Genomic DNA, 23,307 nt, shown 5'->3' on the forward strand with positions numbered 1-23,307 from the left:
TTTCTGCATTCTAAATCCAAAGTCATTAATACAGAGTACCCCCTACTCTTTTTGCTTCAACTGCAACTCTTTTGGGAGGGTTTTTGTCAAGATTTTGGAATATATCTGTAGGAATTTTTGCCCATAAGTCCAGAAGAGCATTTGTGAGGTCATGTGCTGATGTAGTATGTAAGGACCTCATCACAATCTCCATTCTAATCCATCCTAAAGGTCTTTGATGGTATTGAGGTCAAGCTTTCTGTAGCCAGTCAAATTCTTCCACATTAAGCTCACACAATCATATCTTTATGGACCTTGTCGTATGAGCTGAGGCTTTCATTCCCATTTTCACAGGTGTATAAAATGAAGTACCTATCAATACAGTCTATCCTTACTAATATTTGCGAAGTAATGGGGCATTCTAAAGAGTTCATTTTGAATGTGCTAATGTAATTGGACCCACTGTTGTAAATAAGTTTGTTAAACTTCTTCCTTCCTAAATATTCTGCAACCAACTGTGTGGTATCATTGACAAGTTAAAGCATTTAGGAACTACAGCAACTCCAAGTAACGTTACAGTCACCGAATTATAAAGCAGAGTGCATAAAAATGTCAACAATTGTCAACACTTTGTTGACACAATAATTGCAGAATTCCAAACCTTATCTGGCATTAACATTAGATCAAAAACTGTGCTCCGGAGCTTCATGGTATGGGTTTCCATGACTGAGGAACCAGTAAGCATTACATCTCAAAGCACTATGCCAAGCGTGGGATGGAGTGGCGTAAGGTATGTCTTCACTGAACTTCTGGAACAGCAGAAACGTTGGAATCACACTTCTTTAGCTGGAAGTAAGGAAGTGTGAATCTGGGTTTGGTGATTACCCGGAGAACGTTACCAGCTTGACTCTTTGTGCCAACTGTACAGTTCGATGGAAGAGGCACAATGCTATATGAGGTTGATTTTCATTAGTTGGTCTAGGTCTCTTAGTTCCAGTGAGGGACAGGGGCGTAACAACTTTGGTTGCAGGCCCAGGGGGTCAGGGGCTCGACGACACTAGCAGACACCTCAGCTGGATGTGCATCCTCGGACGCACATCCAGTTGTAGTGAATTGTCGGACATAAACACATCAGGGGCAGGCCAGCAGCTGATGACAGCGCACATGGCAGTGAGGTCATACACTCCCGTTGCGTGCCAAAGTCAGCTGCCAGCTTTACAAGAGGATGCATGCAGCGTGGGAGAAAAGGTAAGGAGAGTATTTATTTATTTCAAATCAGTGGCCATATTAGTACATGGATAAGTATGGGGTGCAGTGCATTATACTTTATGGATGACTATGGGGTACAGCGCATTATACTCTATGGAAGACTATGAGGTGCAGTACATTATGCTTTATGGATGACTGTGGAGTGCAGTGCATTATACTTTATGGATGACTATGGCTTGTATTATACTTTATGGATGACTATGGGGTGCATTATACTTTATGCATGACAATGGGGTGCATTATACTTTATGGATGACCAAGGGCTGTGCATTATACTTTATGAATGAATACGGGGTGCAGTGCACTATACAGTATGGATAACTATGGGGTGCATTATAATTTATGGATGACAATGGGGTGCATTATACTTTCTGATTGACTATGGGCTGTGCATTATACTTTATGGGTGATTATAAGCTGTGTATTATACAGTATGGATGACTATGAGATGCATTATACTACATGGATGACTATAAGATGTGCAGTGTATTATATGAAGGACTATGGGATGCATTATACTATATGGAGCGTGCACTATACTTCTTTTATGGAGCCCCATGACTTAAATATATGCCACTGGTGAGTATAATAGTTTATTTTGCACCAGGGCAGCAAATCTTGCACTGGGGCCCATCAGACTCTAGTTATGCCACTGGTGAGGGGAAATCTTAATACTTCAGCATATTAATACATTTTGGACAATTGTATGTTTCCAACTATATGGGTACAGTTTAAGGTAGACCGCTTTCTGTTCCAGCATGACTGTGCCCAAATGCACAACAAAGGTCTATAAAGACAGGGTTGGGTGAGTTAACTTAACTGACCACAACAGAGCCCTGACATCAACACCAATGAAAACTTTTGGAATGAGGTTGTAAGGAAATTGTGATCCAGGTAATCTCATCCAACATAAATGTCTAAACTTAAAAATGCTCTTGTAGAATGCTAGCAGGTGCATAGGATGCAGTGACACACAGGAGGCGGAGCAAGGTTTAACAGGTTCTTTATATATAGAAACAGTAATGGTACAAGCAGGGGGGTGAAGGATGTAGATTGGAGGATGAGGGAAAGTCAATTGCAATAGAATATAACAGATTAACTTATCAGTCTCTGTGCGCTGGAGGAAGGTGGCTGGAAGATTCTGCAACGTTGCGAGATGTCTCCGATCCAGTCCCGCAGATGAGCGATGCACTTTTTCCTTGCAATGACGAATCCTCCGGGTTCTTCAGCACGTGATCTCCTGATCCATGCACACTGTGGGGTAGAGGTGATGGTCGGCGGCACAGAAGAAGAAGCAGAAAGTTCAGTAGGCAAGGCCGCAGTAGAAGCACACAGTCCAGCGGACACAGCCACAAGCAAGGCCAGTCCTTAGCAGGCACCGCAAGGATGGGAATGAGCGACACCTCTGCGGTGGTGAGAGGAGCCAAGGTATGCACTACTTCTTGGTCACTACTCAGTGTGGATGTCTCGATAGGCTGAAGGTAGTCTGTATCAGCAGTCTTACTAGCCGAGTGCGCAGTCACAGCTAGCTGATGTGGGTCCATTGAGAGGGAGTCAACAGTCTCATTGCTCACAGGCTCGTTCCCCGCCAAGAGTCTCGTCTTCCCACTCAGACTGATATTTATATCGGACCCACCCCCATCAGTCAGGTGTCCTGAACTGCTCTGGTCAGTAATCTCTTCCCCCTGAAACAACGGTGACAGCCCAGACAGTTCCGGCCCAGACATGCAAAGGGAATCGTTAGCCTGGTTCTCCTCATTACACTCTTTTGGATGATTGAATGAAAATCATCACAGACGCACTCCAAAATCTTGTATGAAGACTTTCTAAAAGTGTGAAAGCTGTTATGACTGCAAAGGGGTGTTCAACTCTAACTTAATGTATATGGAATTAGAATAGGATATCACAAAATGCCCTGTGTGTGTAATGTGAAGGTGTCATAATAATTTGACCATATAGTGTATATATGAACTTTTTATATATTCTACTTTATGTGGACTAGTTTTAATGGATGTACCTTGATAAGTTTTTGTAAGTTTGTATAAGCCTATAATTTATTAAACAAAATACCTAAATAAGTTATTATAGTCCTCGTAGTGTCAATCTACTAGTCTATTATATAGCCACTTGTGAAAATGAATGGTTGACAATCATATCATGCTGTTTTTCTTTCAGTACTTCTTACATTCATTGAGGGTGAAACATGAGAGCACATATCAGATTTACAGCGATGCAAAAAGCACAGCTCTCAGTGTATGTATCATGTAGCTTATAGCACACAGCAAAGAACCAGTACAGTAAGGTCATTTTTCAACGGCTCTTGAAATATTTCAAAAGGCAAGAACACTTAGCTTTCTGTTTTCTATATCTTACATTTTAGACTGGTAAAACTAGAATCTGCTTACATTAATTTTTTGCATATGCCATGGGAAAGTCTAATAGAGGCTTTAGTTAAACAAAAAGGTGATATCAAAATAATCTATTAAAAAATCAGTATTACACAGGATTAAAGAAGGAAATCTTTCCTTTTCATACTTCATGATGAACAACATGGCAAGAGTTTGCAAATAGTTGAGTTATAAGAAAATAGGGCTTTTGGGTTACGTTCCCACGATGAGCTTTTGGTGCATTTTTGACGCTACATCTTACAGTTCCAGCAAAGTTGATGGGATTTATAGAAATCTCCTGTCCACTGTACTTTTTTTAGCTCAGCGTAAACTGGCTTGCGGTGCAGGTTTCAAATCTGCAGCATGTCAATTTTGCTTCGAGTTTTGTGTGTATTCTCCTCGTAAATTTGCATAAGATGGTAAAAAGCACACAACTGCTTTAGGTGTGTTTCCAAGGCAGAAACACATTACAAATGCATGTAAACCGCACCTGAGAATGTCAATAAAGATTTCTCAAGGTCAAATAACAGGAAGTTTAAAAAATAAAGCAGCTTTATTTAAAGCATTACACACCCACAAGAGACAAAAAACGCAATAAAAATGCATGTAAAAAAAAACAAATTAAAAAAACGCAATGGAAAACCACAAAGTAACCTAATTTAAATAATAGGTGTAGAAGTGGTGCAGTAATTCTGCAGCGTCAAAAACTCACCAAAAGCTCATTGTGAGAATTTAGCCTTGGGGTTTTCCAAATCAATGAATATTTACATGGAGTCCTTAATACATGCTTGATATTTCATCATCCATCCTCCTCCTCAGGCCTTTTTTTTTGGCTTTATTTATTCCTCTATTTTTGTTTTCCTCTTACTAATGTTTAGAATAAGCAATCATAAGCTATTCCAGTATGGACATTTGGTATCCACAGCTTTTAAAGAGCTTTAGTGCAAGTGTTCTGCCTAACTCTACCCTTATTACATCATAAAACTTTAAAGAGGCTGTCCATGATTAGGTAAACATGGTTACTTTCTTCTGTTCATGAGTTCAATTGGGTTTTTGCAACCTAGCACAACTTAAGGCTATGTGCACATGTTGCGGATTGGTGTGTGGATTTTTCCGCACTGTTTTTGCAAAATCCACAGGTAAACCGCAGTGCGGATTTACCGCCGTTTTTGTGCGGATTCCACCTGTGGTTCTACACCTGCGGATTCCTATTATGGAGCACATGTAAACTGCTGCAGAACCCACACAAAGAATTGACATGCTGCGGAAAAAACACCGCTCCGTTTCCGTGCGTTTTTTTCCGTAGCATGTGCACTGCGGATTTTGTTTTCCATACGTTTACATGGTACTGTAACTCATGGGAAACTGCTGCGAATCCGCAGCATCAAATCCGCTGCGGATCCGCAGCTAAATCCGCAACGTGTCCACATAGCCTAAGTGAGTGGAACTGAGCTACTATACCAGACACAACAAGTACACATAAGTGGCGCTGTTTCTGGAACTAAGCAGTAATATATTTCCAATCATGTACAAAAACTTAATAACTAATCTCTCCATCGCTTATGACAGAAATTCAGTTTACCAAACTAAGGCGCAATCTCAGTTCCTTGTCCAAAACTGAGTGATTTATTGGAAGTCAGCATCTAGGGTACATGCCTCCCATCCCTTACTTAGCTTCATGACTAATTTTTAAATGTAAGGTACATGTTTCTGTATGTACCATGTTGTTCAACATTCCCAATATGTTTATGAGGTATTGGGATTATCATTTGCTTCTTAGTGGGTAAATAGTTTCTCTCACCATAATATAATGGTATGTTCTCACATTGTTGGGGAATGCGTTGCATTGTTGCCAGGGATTATCGCATTAACAAATTAACACGTTGCGTTGCTGCCAGGGATCATCATTTACTTAGTGCGTTAAATAGTTTCTCTCACCATTATCTAATGGTATGTTCTCAAAGAGTTTTTTTGGGCATGCGTGGCGTTGTTGCAAACGATGAGTTGTTCCAGCAGAAACAGCCTCAGGAAATGATCCTCGTATGTGACTTTGGTTAGCATTTGTTTTCATCCTGATGCATTTTTGTTTGCTAGCGTTTTGTTAATGTTTCCTGAAGTATTTTGTTAATGTTTTAATAATGATAAAACACAAAAATTTTATAAGGCAAAAACTTTAACAAAATCTTACAAAACGCTCAAAAACACCCAAATATCTTTATGGTGTTTTTGAAGCCTTTCAATTGACTTCTATTTTAAAGAAGCGGCTCAGAGCTGCAGAAGTCCAAATGATGGTCAAGTCACTTCTTTTAAATGCTTGGTGCTTTTGAAACCTAAAGCAAATAAAAAAAATATCCAAGAACTGAGGACATGGACTTTGCAAAGTCATTTTTCAATAGAAATAGAAAGGAAGAGTCTTTTAAGAATTTTGGAGCAATCTTTCAGGTGTTTTTGGAACAGACTTGCTCCAAAGGCTCCAAGAAACAGTGGTCAACTACAGACTGATGGTTATTTTTTTTGTCAAAAATGCTAAGAATACCTAATGTACCTTAATCCAAATCCAACTTCCTTCAAAAGTCAGGTCCGAACAAAAGTCTGGGTGGCAGGATCCCATGCAGTCCCTCTCACTGGGACAGCTCAAGATTTGGCAAGTAATCCCAAGAACTTATGCTTTAAGCTAAACCAGTGCTACAACACATGGGGGTGGGGTGGAGAGAGGCACAGAGGGATCTCCATACCAGTATCCCAATACCAGTTCGGATCTAACTTTTGCTAGAACGATGGGCCCTTTTGGGTATAATTAAAGACACTTATCATAATTTGTAAAAGTTACAACAGGCCATATTTAGACAATTCTCCAATAACAAGATCATTTTATTCATAAAGGAATGTGGTGGATCACAATGTCTGGTAGATTTTAGTCCACCTTATTCCATCAGAATTGGTAATCTTCTAATCACATTATAAAAGGCTGAAGCTGGTTATAGATTTCATCTTGTTTATCGCATTGTTTCCCACTTATGCGTATCAAGTATGTCTTAAATCATTCCACCTCAGTGAAATTGCTTCAAAGAATATCCACACCTGTATTCAGTCACTAATGAAAGAACAAGCACTTACTTAAGCATTTCTCTTAAAAACGCTCAAGGACTCCATTACAATACATTTCTCTTGGACTGTAGTTTAAATCAATGCGAAGCAGTTTAATATAGGCTTGCCATTATTTATATAACACAGCACATGTTCACATATATAGAGATGGCACAATACTAACCTGATTTCCAGATTTACACACATAAGTCCTGTTCCTCCGAATACTTCTCTTGAAGAATCCAGAGCACCCGTCACAAGCATAAACTCCATAATGTTTCCCCGAACTGCGATCACCACATACTTTACAAGGAATATCCAAGATCCGACCTATAACAAAAGTAATCATTTATTTGTTTGCTATGGTCATCATTATCGTCATCTCTTTTTACAAGGTAGACATTACCGCCTCATTATACATTGCCGACTCGCCTCTCTCTTCACAGTATTATAGGCAACCATGAGCCATTTCTGTGTATACATTAAATCATTCTTTTGACTCTAAGCTAGCAGGATAAAATGTTTAATCATCTCTCTGATAAAAGATGGCCAGACTTGCCATTTTCAGCAGGATTGGCAGACCATCTAAAGTGTATGGAACCTCCACATTCTCCCCAGACAGAAGATCCATATGTTGGCAGGTGGCCACAGATCTCTTAGAGAACACAGGAATGCTTGTGTATGGCGAACTTGGTTTGAATGATCATTCAGCTGACAACTAGCTAATATGTATGGTCAGCTTTAGGTTGCTTTTAGGAGGCCATGAAATTGCTCTGTGTGTGTGAGCTTGAAGAACCATCCCAGCAGAAGAAATCAGGGAAACTTTACTCAGCAAAACCTGGGTTCCATCTCATTTTGTCCCTAAATATACAGCCACCACATGAAGCCATAAGTAAGGCAATGTTCACATAAGCGTACGTACTTTTTTTGTTTAATAATGTATATTAACTAATTGACAACCGGGTGTGTTAATGTTCTGCTGGTCAAATGCGTAAAAGTCTGGAAGTTACTGATTGGGCAATGTCATAGTGTTCAAGAACGCACCCCCACCAGCTAACACGCAGTTGTTAATTTCACACTTTTTTAAACAGAATATCAGTGGAACAGCAAAGCACAAAGTTACAAGTAAAGATGCTCAAGAAAAATACAATTAGTTACCCCTCTAAATAGGTCACCAGATTTTTTTCTAAGTAAGATTACTTGCATGTTTACAGGTATTAAAGTAGTAACTTGATCAAAATAATATCAAAGAGTAAAAAAAGATTATATTAACAGGTATATGCATTAATTGTTAATAGTAATAAGAATCTTTATTTCCTTATGGCCAACATATTATGCAGTGATCCACAATTCAGAGCATACAGTGGTGTTTGAAAATTTCAGAAGTCCTAAATTCTGCATAAAATGGACCTGAAACTACATCAGAAATCAAATAAGCTAAAAACATTAGACTTTGACATTTTTTATTGCGGAAAATGATCCAATCATTGGGATGACAATCGGGTGTGAGTGGGTGACTTGTTTTACTTAAAGAATAGTGATATATCAAAGTCTGATTTTTACAACATGTTTGTGGAACTGTATCATGACATGAAAAAAAGAGATTTCTGAAGATCTCAGAAGAAGAACTGTAGATGCTAATCAGGCTGGAAAATATGACAAAACCATCCCTACGGAGTTTAGATTCAACAATTCACAGTTAGAATGTGTACAAACTGAGGAAATTCGAGACCATTATTACCCTCCTCGGGAGTGGTCGACCAAGAAAGATCTCTTCAAGAGCAAAACATATAATAGTCTTAGAGGTCACAAAGAAACCGAAGGTAACTTGTAAGCAACTAAAGGCCTCTCAAACATTAGCTAATACTAGTGTTCATGTTCCCCATCAGGAGGACACTGAACAGCAATGGTATATATGGAAATATTGCAATGAGATAGCCATTGCCTTTTAAACAGAACATTTTTACCTGTCTGCAGTTTGCAAAAGATCACCTGGACAAGTCAGAAGGCTATTTGAATAAATATGTTCACATGAAAAGAACTCAACTGAACCACACCTTATAACACCAATTGAAATGAACCAAAAATTTGGATCTGCCCAAGAGTAAGGCTCAGCTCTTAGGTTCCAGGCTACAGCAGTAGAATCTCCTAGCGGGCGATATTCGGATTTCATTGTTTCACAACCGTGAAAAAGATTTTTTCCAATATGTCTACATGGAGGGCAATCTTGTGGCATACAACAACATCAACAGTTTAATGGAAGATTTGAAGATGTTATAGTCCACACGACTGGAGGCTCTTCATCGACTCGTCAAAACAAGCCTAAAAGTCGTCTTGTTGCATAATAGCAATGCGCTACCTTAAATTCCAGTTTTTATGCAGACCATGTGAAAGAAACCTATAACAACATGAAAGAGCTGTTGAGGTGCCTGAACTATGACCAACATTTGTGGCCCCTCTGTGGTAGATTAAAGGTGGCTGGTTTTTTACTTGATCTCCAGGGTAGATACACAAAGTACTGATGCTTACTTTGTGAGTTGGATAGTCATGCAATAGAATATCACAACAATAAGAGACTGGCCTCTCTGACATTCACGTCAGCCAGGGAGAAAAAATGTCCTGTATCAAGCACTTGTTGACCCACATAAAATTTTGTTACCATCATTGCATATCATGCTGGGTCTAATGAAGAACTTTGTAAAGGCAGAGGATAAATATGCAAAAGGAATCTTTATTGGACTTCAGATTCATAAGCTTCTTCAAGATGAGTAGTTTCTCAGTTTGTTGCACGGCAAGAAAAAGCCTTCATGGTAGCATCGTATTAGTAGTAACTCATTTTTTGTGAAACTCAAGAGCAAATAACTATGAAGAATTGGTGGAAAATCTCCTCAAAACATATAAGGATCTTGGTTGTAACATGTCCTTAAAGATTAATTTCTTACATTCGCATCTAGACTATTTTTTACAACAAACTGCGGAGCAGTGAGTGATGAGCACGGTGAGAGATTTCACCAAGATATTGTGGCTATGGAGAAAAGATATCAAGGAAAATGGAATACATCAAGTCTTGCAGATTACTGTTGGACAATTTATAAGTGATGAACCGATTCAGGAGTACAAGAGACAAGCAAAAAAGAGTTGTCACTGAATATGGACCAAATTATGTAGTTAATTTCTGTAACTGTTTATAATTCGCAATATTGTTTAGACATGTTTTAGTTATTTGAATGGTTGCTTAATTTCCTTGAAATAAATTTCGGAAAATTGTCATATCAAAATATTCTGCATCCTTATATTTACAAAAATAATAATGTTTCAAAGTACTGAACCTTGTATGCCTTAATTTAATATAGCATCAAAAGGAAACCTCTTTGATATCATAGAAACAAGAGACAACTAACAATTTTCATTGTCAGATTTGAATTCTAGAGGTCAAAATAATTAAAAGGGTTTTCACATGAGCAAAAGTGGATTTCAATCAATAGATTCTGGAATAATACTAAGTTCCACAATTGGATGTGTTTAAATAAAATGTTCCTGTGCTGAGATAATCTTATAAATGTGACTCTGCTATGTCCTGTGTAATGGCTGTGGTATGATCACATGTTCCTGCATGGTCAGACACAGCCATTATACAGTACACAGCAGGGGAACATTTATAAGATTATCTCAGCACAGGAACATTTTATTTAAACACATCCAATTGTGGAACTTAGTATTATTCCAGAATCTATTGATTAAAATTAACTTTTGTTCGTGGGAAAATCCCTTTAAACAATGACTCATTTCATAGCTGAACATGATAACTTTTGAAACTATGTATAACAGTTTAATTAAAACTAACATTCTACCTATTAGATTATAGATTTGTATAATGCATTGAATATGATAATTTAGAGCAAGATTCATTCTTACCGTATGCACTTTTGTGAAAATTGAACATTCATGCTTCACGGATATGATAATTTGGTTTTGATGGAATCATTCAGATAATATTCTCTGGCTCAAAAGCCTTCCCAGCATTGATTGTAAATTGTACATTACTTCTCATCTTACATATTGTTATCGTACAACTGCACATATAACAGAGAAATGGCAATGTGTATATTAGCTTACAGGTTGATGTCATAAATAGCTTTACCTAGGCTGTGCACCCCAGAAGTCAGACAGTTAAAATTGCAAATTCTGTTGACAGGTTTAATTACAGTTGAGCTTGATGACCTCATTACAATATTGTCTTAATGCTTTCTTTTCCATAGAGGATAGAGGAGCCATTACCAGTGACTTGGACCACCCATGCAGAAATAGTCCCAGTGTGGTCTTTGTGAGTTGCGAGCATTGATTGGTCTTCAATGCTCAAATACAGTGTAAGTGATAACCCTTTATCCGTATGAGAAAGCACAGCTGGGTCGTATAAGATAAAATTACTCTGCGGCTCATCCAAAAGAAGTAACTTTGAAATATGTGATTCTAGCTTCTAACTGAATCATTAGGTTGGACTTGTAATATGAACATGGTACACTTCACTCAACGAACCAATCACAAGATTGCTCTGCAACCAAGAAATTCGAGGTCCTGTTACCATTTTTTCTGTATGTAAATCTCACAACAATTCACAATAATGTTGTATTCATATCTTGTTTTGGTGCTAAAATCCAAAATTTGATACATTTATTGTATCTTAAACTTGAGAAAGTGTAATAATTTTGGTCTGTATCTTTGGCTTAGACTTTGCCCATTTTCAAAAGGTTGTTGAAAAGTGGACGCTCATAAATCTGTTTACAGTCAAGGTCTGCCCATATTGTGACCCAGTTATGAGTTACTGATATTTAGGCACTATATTGTACATTGGTTTTTCAATGTTTGGTAACAGAAGTACTGTGTAGCATTGTTATTTAGGCAAGTTTTATTTTTTAACCCAATAAAACTGATCTTTAGGCACACTATATGGCGCTTGTAATCAGGCACTGTATGGCTATTTGTACATTATATAGAACACAAAATAAGGAGGCACCAAGAGAAACTACTGCACAGTGCACTGTCCCCCGTGTTGAACACACCACACACCTGATTATGGAGGTCCTTAGATTATTGTAATAAACCGATAGCTACGTATTACACAATGACCAACGTGAGTGCAACTCCGAAACAAACGATTGAAGCAAATATACTCAAATATTAGAATTTGTAATGTTATAAATATCCATTTAATTTAGGCTTCATCTGTTAGGGTATGTGCACACATTGCAGATTTCTCGCAGAACTGCAGTGGTTTTTTCCGCCCAGAAACGCTGCAGATCCGCAAGTGATTTACAGTACAATGTAAATCAATGGCCAAAAAAAAAATGCTGTGCTAATGGTGCGGAAAATTCCGCACAGAAAACGCAGCTGATTAAAAGAAGGACCATGTCAATTCTTCTTGCAGTGTTTCTGCACCCATTCCATAACAGAAATCCGCAGGGGTAAAAACGCATGAAATCTGCACAGAATCCGCAGTAAATCCGCAACAAAAATGCACAAAATCTGCATAAAAAACGCGCAGATTTTGAGCTGCGTTTTCTGCCAAGAGATGCAGAATCTGAACAGGCAAATCCGCAACGTGTGCACATACCCTTAGATACCCCAATAACACTAGAAAATGGAGGTCAGAAAGATGGAGTAGGGGGGACATAAAAAAGAAGGCAATGTAAAGAAGGTAATGAATAAAGAATGGTACGTTTTGCCCCCCAGCGTCTGATAGATGTCCTGTCTTATGGTGCCCTTAATGTTTAGTACTTTCCTTTTTATAGGAACATGCAAGTATGAACCAGGAATGATTTAGAAGTATATCCGACCTAAACAATTGTCCTATCAGGGGTGAACACTTGCAGGTTTATGCCTGTGCCCCCCTATCTGTCTTGCCCCACCTTTGTAAGTAAAGATAAATTAACGTGCATATTCACATTCGGCACAATATAATAAAACAACTTTCGCATTTACACATTACACATGCTTATATATAGTGCAAACTTGCACACAAGCATATATAACATTCACACATACGCAGTGTGAATTGTCTCTTCGGAGAGGAAGAGGACTAGAACTCTAGTGCCACCTATTGGAAGCAGCAAGCCTAACAGTCAATGTCGACCCTTTAACGAGCCTTGTCACATGACTTAGGATAATAGCCAAACCAGAATCTCAATTTGCAGACACTGTGTTTCGGGGTACTGCCCCTCGTCAGCGCAAAGCGGAGATCTGGTTTGGCTGATTGAGAGGCGTCTGACCGGGATCCAAGAAGTATCGTTTCTCCTTGCGGAGAGTGACATGATAAGCATGTCGAGGTGAGGAGACTTAAAGCCGCAATGCTCCTCTGGGAAATATGCAAATTGTCTCTTCAGAGAGAAAGAGGACTGGAACTCTAGTGCCACCTACTGGAAGTAGCAAGTGAATACGCAGTGAAATACGCAGTGAAATTTTTGTGATGTCCGTGTTCACATGATCAGACAATTTCTTTTTGCTCATTAATTCGTAGTTAATTAATACTTTTTATTTTTTTATTTCACTATATCAGGTCTTGGTTTTTTTAAGTGCCAAACACATATGTAAGAGTTACACGTACACAAAATAATCTGCACCATAGTAATATATTCACCAACTAGCTGAAGAGCCCGGCGTTGCCTGGGCATAGTAAATATCTGTGGTTAGTTATAGCACCTCACTTCTCTTATTTTCCCATCACGCCTCTCATTTTCCCAATCACATCTTTCATTTTCCCCCTCACATCTCTCATTTTCTCCCTCACACCTCTCATTTTCTCCCTCACTCCTCTCATTCCCCCCTAACACTTGTCATTTCAACCTCACATCTGTCATTTTCTGATCACTCCACTATTTTTCCTCACTTCTCTCATTTTGCACTCACACCTTTTCATTTTCACCTCACACCTCTCATTTTCACCTCATCACCTCAGTATATACATGTTTGTCATCTCCCTTATATATAGTATACATCTGTATGTCATCTCCTGTATATAGTATATACCTGTATGTCATCTCCCCTGTATATAGTATATACCTGCTGTGTGTCATCTCCCCTATATATAGTATATACCTGAATGTCATCTCCTTCTATATATAGTATATACCTGTATGTCATCTCCTCCTGTATATAGTATATACCTGTGTGTCATCTCCCCTGTATATAGTATATATCTGAGTGTCATCTCCTCCTGCATATAGTATATACCTGCATGTCATCTTCTATATATAGCATATACCTGTATGTCATCTCCTCCTGTATATAGTATATACCTGTGTGTCATCTCCCCTGTATACAGCATATATCTGAGTGTCATCTCCTCCTGCATATAGTGTATACCTGCATGTCATCTTCTATATATAGCATATACCTGTATGTCATCTCCTCCTGTATATAGTATATACCTGTGTGTCATCTCCCCTGTATACAGTATATATCTGAGTGTCATCTCCTCCTGCATATAGTATATACCTGCATGTCATCTTCTATATATATCATATACCTGTATGTCATCTCCTCCTGTATATAGTATATACCTGTATGTCATCTCCTCCTGTATATATATGTACCTATATGTCATCTCCTCCTCTATATAGTATATACCTGTGTGTCATCTCTCCTGAATATAGTATATATCTGTGTGTCATCTCCCCTGTATATAGTATATACCTGTGTGTCATCTCCTCCTGTATTAGACCTCGTTCACACGTTATATGCTCAGTATTTTTACCTCAGTATTTGTAAGCTAAATTGGCAGCCTGATAAATCCCCAGCCAACAGGAAGCCCACCCCCTGGCAGTATATATTAGCTCACACATACACATAATAGACAGGTCATGTGACTGACAGCTGCCGTATTTACTATATGGTGCAATTGTTGTAGTTTGTCTGCTTATTAATCAGATTTTTATTTTTGAAGGATAATACCAGACTTGTGTGTGTTTTAGGGCGAGTTTCGTTTGTCAAGTTGTGTGTGTTGAGTTGCGTGTGGCGACATGCATGTAGCGACTTTTGTGAGATGAGTTTTGTGTAGCAACATGCGTGTAGCAACTTTTTGTGTGTCGAGTTACATGTGACAGGTTAGTGTAGCAAGTTGTGTGCAGCAAGTTTTGCGCATGGCGAGTTTTGCGCGTTGCGAGTATTATGTGTGGTGCCTTTTGAGTATGTGCAAGTTTTGTGTGAGGCAACTTTTGCATGTGTTGCAACTTTTGTGCATGTGGCAATTTTTCCGCGTGTGCAAGTTTTGCGTGTGGCGAGTTTTTCATGAGGAGAATTTTGCACTTGTGGCGAGTTTTGCAAGAGCCTAGTTTTTGCATGTGGCGAGTTCTGCGCGTGGCGAGTTTTGAGTGGCGACTTTTGTGTTTTAACTTTTATGTGGCGAGGTTGGTGTATTTGTGGTGAAATGTGTGCTGAGGGTAATATGTGTTCAAGCACGTGGTAGTGTGTGGCGCATTTTGTGTGTGTTCATATCCCCGTGAGTGGTGAGTATCCCATGTCGAGGCCCCACCTTAGCAACTGTACGGTATATACTCTTTGGCGCCATCGCTCTCATTCTTTAAGTCCCCTTTGTTCACATCTGGCAGCTGTCAATTTGCCTCCTACACTTTTCCTTTAATTTTTTCCCATTATGTAGATAGGGGCAAAATTGTTTGGTGAATTGGAAAGCGCGGGGTTAAAATTTCACCTCACAACATAGCCTATGACGCTCTCGGGGTCCAGACGTGTGACTGTGCAAAATTTTGTTGCTCTAGCTGCGACGCTTCCAACACTTTTCCTTTCACTTTTTCCCCATTATGTAGATAGGGGCAAAATTGTTTGGTGAATTGGAACGCGCGGGGTTAAAATTTCACCTCACAACGAAGCCTATGACGCTCTCAGAGTCTCGACGTGTGACTGTGCAAAATTTTGTTTCTGTAGCTGCGACGCCTCCAACACTTTTCCTTTCACTTTTTTCCTCATTATGTAGATAGGGGCAAAATTGTTTGGTGAATTGGAAAGCGCGGGGTTAATATTTCACCTCACAACATAGCCTATGACGCTCTCGGGGTCCAGACGTGTGACTGTGCAAAATTTTGTTGCTGTAGCTGCGACGCTTCCAACACTTTTCCTTTCACTTTTTTCCCCATTATGTAGATAGGGGCAAAATTGTTTGGTGAATTGGAACGCGCGGGGTTAAAATTTCGCCTCACAATATAGCCTATGACGCTCTCGGGGTCCAGACGTGTGACTGTGCAAAATTTTGTGGCTGTAGCTGCGACGGTGCAGATGCCAATCCCGGACATACACACATACACACACACACACACATTCAGCTTTATATAGTACAAGTAGATGTGAACTAAAAGTAAAGGTTTACTGTGTAATGTATGTTTTACTATAGTTATTTTTCTTTATTTATCGAGATGCAACGCTTATATACTTTTTATTTCTCTAGTATACCTATTGTGGGCATTTTCATACCCAGCAGTAATTAAGTGGGCGCAAGTTTACCCTGTTGCTTGGTACAAACGCTATCTGGGATTACACATCTAAAAGGGTAATCATCCGCTAGCTTCTGTAAGGTTTAGTGCACATGTTTTGGATTTTATGTGGCTTTTCTTCAGTGTATCTTTAGTGTTTCTGCAGCAAAATCCACGTTACTTGCAGATATTGTTGAAGAATTTCAGTGGCAAAATTTTCCAATCAAGGTAAATACTGGTGGACAAAGTAAAAAATAATTCTCAAGAGGCAATATGAAGTACGGTACTTATTATTATTATTATTATTATTATTATTGTTATTATTTGTAGTCAATGTCTTTTTCTCTCAAAATTTCTCCTTAACTCCTTCACGACATTCATCGTACATGTATGACACAAGTCAAAAGCGGATGTATGGAACGGACTCACACAGTCTATACCTGGCAGTTGATGGCTGTGAATTACAGCCAGGACCTGCCGCTAATAATCGTGGGTGAAGCGGTGCTCCATACGCAATTGTTAGGGTATGTGCACTCGTTGTGGAAAGATGTGCGGATTTTTCCGCATTGATTTTGGTAAATCCACAGGAAATCCGCACTTTCAGAAAAGTCGGATTTATCAAAATGTAAAAACGACCCAATCTGTAAACCCCATAAGTGAAAAAAATTCAAGAACGTCAAAATTATGATTTTTTTCGTCTCCCCAATTCCACAAAACATGCTGTAACAAGCGATCAAAAAGTCACATCTATCTCAAAAGGGTATTAATAAAAACATTGTCCATCCCCGCAAAAAAGTAAGCCATCACACAGTTCCATTGGCAAAACATAAAAATGTTAAAGGTCTCGGAAAATGGTGACACAATCCCCAAAATTTTTTTTGCAAACTTCTGAATTTTTTTCACCACTAAAATATTAAAAAAAACAGGACATATTGGGCATTGTCATAATCATACTGATGAGGAGAATCATATTTCAAGGTCTTTTTAATATAAAATGTACACCGTAAACATAATTCCCCCAAAAAACAATGTCAGAATTGCGTTTTTCACAATTTCTTCCCGTTTCCAGTACACTAAGTACGATAAAATGTTGTCCCACGAAAAGCAAACCCTCATATGTTTATGTGTAAAGAAAAATAAGAGTTATGGTTCTAGGAAAGAGGGGAGGAAAAATAGGAAAAACAGAATTTGGCGGCAGCATGAAGGGGTTAAAATATCGCACTTCTTTTAGGGTAACACAGCGTGCCACACAACCACATACAAGACCATTGGAATGTCCTGGCAGAGCGTTTTCTCGGCCTCCCATTTTGTACACAAGTCCTGTGCGTGAAGACCACGTGGTGTACACAATATTTGCCACAGCTTTTTATGGAAAGGGCAAGTGGTCACGTTGCTCAGTAATTGGACAAAGATAAACTTTCTTGTTTTTTCTGATTTATATGTTTATAAAACAGCTTTCTACTGTAGGCTTCCAATACCAGATCTTTGGGGTCACCTCCACCGATTAGTTGTTTTTAGCTCCAGTAGCAGCCAGATGTAATCACTAAACAGAGCCACGTCCTTCACTTTACAGAAGCTGTTGTCTCGTACTACAGCTCATCTCCTATTAAAGTGAATAGGAGCTGAATCGTAGTACCTAGTTGCGGCCACTACACAGTGAAAGGAGCTGTTCTGTTGTGGCTCCATTCACTTCTTGCATCTGGCCACCACTGGAGCTAGTAGCACCTGTTGGTAGGGGGGTGTAGGACCTTCACTGACCTGATATTGGTCACCTCTCCCGAGAATATGGCATCAATATCTGAAACCTGGAAAAAACTTGAATCCCTTTTCCCATTATGAAGTATAGACATAAAATAACTTACTATTTGTTTTTCTGTTTGTCATGTTAATAATGCGAATAGGCCCCTAAAACTAATGCACACTTGTATTCACTTAGGAACCCTGGTGCACCTTGTTTGGTCAGGGTGTGGCGCAAGGAGTGTAGGAACACGAACACCGTAGGCCGGTATCCAAGTTAGAAATGGAAGAAGGGTCCTCCATGAGGCCTGGGCTCCAGCACCAATGGGAAAATGTTAAAACATAACTTTTACTGTGCAATTAAAAATATAGTGAGAAAAAAACAAAAAGATAGAAAAGATTAAGGATCCATAAGCTTAGGCTTAATCTTTTCTGTCTTTTATTTTTCTCACCATGTTTTTAATTGCACTGTAAAAGTTATGTTTTAACATTTTCCCATTGGTGCCGGAGCTCAGTCCTCATGGACCTTCTCATATTGTTGGTTTGCTGCGGATTTGACTTTGTACAATAACAGGACAATTCTGCCACATGTGTGCTTTTAGCTGTAAATGTGAGTTTGATGTGGTGAATAGTATTCAGAACCATTTCTGACTTTTTTTTTATCATTTTATCCCCAAAATGTCTGACAACTGACAAACAATTTTATTAGGGAAAGTTGATGTCACATCTCACTTCACCTGCAGTGGCCTCTATAGGTAAAATGGTGAATTACACTTCCCTTATAATACATTCTTCTTGTTAGTGCCTCTCAGCTCTATTTTAGACCAACTGCTCCTTTTATTATAAATAGAAAATATGTGGCAAATCCCAAAACAATAACGGCAGAATAATAAGTAGTATGTGTTTTATGCGTAATAATGAATTATATTCGTTATATAACAGTATAAGTCAATTTGGTATGGTGTCTGACTTGAACTATAGTTTAGAAGTATACACTACATGCAGTTATAAAGATACATGTGGACCAACACTTTCATTGAATTTTCTCTTCTACATGAATAGCATTGTCCACTGATATTTTGTATATTATAATAAACAAATATTATTTCAATTAGTCTTACTGTATTATTTTAGTAATAATTAGCTGCTTTATCCACTTCAAATGTTCTGAATTATTTATGCTATAATATAGTAATCTGTACAAGGTTCATCATGCCGTTGCATCTAAAAGTGACATTACTGACATGATTGCTGCTTTCTGTGAATGCATTTCAAAGTAACTAAACACCCAGAAATAAAGCATGTAGGTTAAATAAGAAGTTTAACCAATAAAGCTGGAAAATATTTTGCATAGTTAGCGATTAACATAAAAATAGGGCATTCATTTGAGTAAAATTGCACTTTAGAAAATACTTGGGATGAAGTAATATGAATTAAGAAAAACTAATGCCACAAGTGCTTAATTTATTTTTTTATAGAGAAGTTTTACAATCTTTACATTTCTTCCAAATCCAACAATTATTAGTTCATTATTATTATTAGTTCATCAACCTTTCTTAAGGTACTGTCACACTAGACGATATCGCTAGCGATCCGTGACGTTGCAGCGTCCTAGCTAGCGATATCGTCCAGTGTGACAGGCAGCAGCGATCAGGCCCCTGCTGTGCTGTCGCTGGTCGGGGAAGAAAGTCCAGAACTTTATTTTGTCGCTGGACTCCCCGTAGACATCGCTGAATCGGCGTGTGTGACACCGATTCAGCGATGTCTTCGCTGGTAACCAGGGTAAACATCGGGTAACTAAGCGCAGGGCCGCGCTTAGTAACCCGATGTTTACCCTGGTTACCATCCTAAAAGTAAAAAAACAAACACTACATACTTACCTACAGCCGTCTGTCCTCCAGCGCTGTGCTCTGCACTCCTCCTGCTCTGGCTGTGAGCGTCGGTCAGCCGGAATGCAGAGCGGTGACGTCACCGCTCTGCTTTCTGGCTGCCCGGCGCTCACAGCCAGACCAGAGAAGCAGAGCGCCGAGGACAGACGGCTGTAGGTAAGTATGTAGCGTTTGTTTTTTTACTTTTTAGGATGGTAACCAGGGTAAACTTCGGGTTACTAAGCGCGGCCCTGCGCTTAGTTACCCGATGTTTACCCTGGTTACCGGGGACCTCGGGATCGTTGGTCGCTGGAGAGCTGTCTGTGTGACAGCTCTCCAGCGACCAAACAGCGACGCTGCAGCGATCCGGATCGTTGTCGGTATCGCTGCAGCGTCGCTATGTGTGACGGTACCTTTAGATTCATAGTTCTTAGTTTATCAATCTTAGATAGCTATAGATGAATACACATTAGCGATAGATAGATAGATAGATAGATAGATAGATAGATAGATAGATAGATAGATAGATAGATAGATAGATAGATAGATAGATGATAGATAGACATGAGCTAGATCTATAGATAGATAGATAGATAGATAGATAGACATGAGCAAGATCTATAGATAGATGATAGATAGATAGATAGATAGATAGATAGATAGATAGATAGATAGATAGATAGATGATAGATAGACATGAGCTAGATCTATAGATAGATAGATAGATAGATAGACATGAGCAAGATCTATAGATAGATGATAGATAGATAGATAGATAGATAGATAGATAGATAGATAGATAGATAGATAGATAGATAGAAAGATAGATAGACATGAGCTAGATCTATAGATAGATGATAGATAGATAGATAGATAGATAGATAGATAGATAGATAGATAGATAGATAGATAGATAGATATAAGATAGATAGATAGATAGATATAAGATAGATAGATAGATATAAGATAGATAGATAGATAGATAGATAGATAGATAGATAGATAGATAGATAGATAGATAGATAGATAGACATGAGCTAGATCTATAGATAGATAGATAGATAGATAGATAGACGTGAGCTAGATCTATAGATAGATGATAGATAGATAGATAGATAGATAGATAGATAGATAGATAGATAGATAGATGATAGATAGACATGAGCTAGATCTATAGATAGATAGATAGATAGATAGATAGATAGATAGATAGACATGAGCTAGATCTATAGATAGATGATAGATAGATAGATAGATAGATAGATAGATAGATAGATAGATAGATAGAAAGATAGATAGATAGACATGAGCTAGATCTATAGATAGATGATAGATAGATAGATAGATATAAGATAGATAGATAGATAGATAGATAGATAGATAGATAGATAGATAGATAGATAGATATAAGATAGATAGATAGATAGATAGATATAAGATAGATAGATAGATAGATAGATAGATAGATAGATAGATAGATAGATAGACATGAGCTAGATCTATAGATAGATAGATAGATAGATAGATAGACATGAGCTAGATCTATAGATAGATGATAGATAGATAGATAGATAGATAGATAGATAGATAGATAGATAGATAGACATGAGCTAGATCTATAGATAGATATATAGACAGATAGATAGATAGATAGAGTAGATAGATAGTAGTCCAAAAAAGGAAGCAGCACACCACTGTCTGTGAATAAGGAGCTGTTTTATTTAGCCCATGATGGCGACGTTTCGCTTCAGTGTAGTGAACCTTTTTCAAGTAGATAGATAGATAGACATGAGCTAAATCTATAGATAGATATGTGATAGATAGGTAATAGATAGATAGATAGGTAGATAGATAGATAGATAGATAGATAGATAGATAGATAGATAGATAGATAGATAGATAGATAGATATGGGATAGATAGATAGATAGATAGATAGATAGATAGATAGATAGATAGATAGATAGATAGATACTAGATAGATAGATAGATAGATAGATAGATAGATAGGGGATAGATAGATAGATAGATACTAGATAGATAGATAGATAGATAGATAGATAGATAGATAGATAGATAGATAGATAGATATGGGATAGATATGGGATAGAGAGATATGTGATAGATAGATAGATAGATAGATAGATAGATAGATAGATAGATAGATAGATAGATAGATAGATAGATAGATATGGGATAGATATGGGATAGAGAGATATGTGATAGATAGATAGATAATAGATAGATAGATAGATAGATAGATAGATAGATAGATAGATAGATAGATAGATAGATATGTGATAGATAGATATGAGATAGATCTTTAGATAGATATGTGATAGATAGATAGATCTTTAGATAGATAGATAGATAGATAGATAGATAGATAGATAGATATGTGATAGATAGATAGATCTTTAGATAGATAGATAATAGATAGATAGATAGATAGATAGATAATAGATAGATAGATAGATAGATAGATAGATAGATAGATAGATAGATAGATAGATAGATAGATAATAGATAGATAGATAGATAGATATTGATAGATAATCGATAATAGATAGATACATAGTAGCAGCATCACTGTTTCTCATCCAGAAAACTAATGAGAACTTTGTTTCTAAAGTCTTCCAAATACCTGAACACGTTTCTACCTTTATTCTAATATTTATTGCAAATATAATTTGCTAAATCCATAGGGAGAAATTGTTAAAAAGGAAAAGCCTGAATGGAATATAAAGATGATATACACGTTTAGACTGATTGACACTTTAAGATCTGATGTGAAAGTTGTGACAGAAGATTTTTATTATTTCAACTTGAAATATTAGTTCGAAAGTTGTATTTATTATATTTACTCCCAACATCTTTGTCTTTATGCTGAGTTGTGGAGGAGTTGGGTATCTGGAGAAATAACTAGTAACTTTTAGCCAGTTAATAAAACATAACTGTGGAACTTTTTTCATTTAACATGATTGTTTTCAGTACGAGTAGTGCTCTCATGTCACTGATACTGTGCAGGAAGTGATAGCACAATCTAGATCGATATTTAGCGAGGACCCTGAATGAATCGTTCTAATAACACTGGTTCTATGTCTGAAGCCGGTGACTGGAGGAATATACGAGCAATTACAACAGTGCAAATGGGGATTCATTCACTTTTAATAGACGGTACAACTGCTAAGAATAAGAAAATCCGTGGCAATCCAAACACTGTTCACACCACACTTATTACACCTAATTTCCGGATCATTGTTTGTATGGAGAACTCAGTCAGCCAAGCGGTTAGCACAAAATGTGCGTACATAAATATATATATATATATATACACATTGTGTGTGCATATATGGGTGTGTGTGTATATATATATCTATATATATATATATATATATATATATATATATATTCACTATAGTGTAATAAATTGCTGGGTAACTAAAAATGTATAAAGAGGAAAAAAGTAAAAAAAGATATTAAAAAAATAAACCTCCACACC

At 37.8% G+C, this 23,307-nt stretch overlaps 1 protein-coding gene across 2 annotated transcripts in view; it reads right to left on the reverse strand.

Annotated features, from left to right (window-relative positions):
- The window catches only part of NR2E1 (nuclear receptor subfamily 2 group E member 1), a 130,453-nt gene that overhangs the window by 101,811 nt on the left and 5,335 nt on the right, over positions 1–23,307 (reverse strand). Inside the window, exons 1-2 of one of the 2 annotated variants that reach the window (XM_069726258.1) lie at positions 10,638–10,673; positions 6,907–7,052 (exon numbers count right to left, since the gene is read on the reverse strand). In XM_069726258.1, coding sequence (XP_069582359.1) covers positions 6,907–7,052; positions 10,638–10,665 — 174 coding nt within the window. In that variant the 5' untranslated portion in view covers positions 10,666–10,673. Of the gene's footprint in view, positions 1–6,906; positions 7,053–10,637; positions 10,674–23,307 lie in introns of those variants that run through there. The other variant, XM_069726259.1, reaches the window with a different exon arrangement.

Source organism: Ranitomeya imitator, chromosome 5 (genome assembly GCF_032444005.1).
Source record: "Ranitomeya imitator isolate aRanImi1 chromosome 5, aRanImi1.pri, whole genome shotgun sequence".
NCBI lineage: Eukaryota > Metazoa > Chordata > Amphibia > Anura > Dendrobatidae > Ranitomeya > Ranitomeya imitator.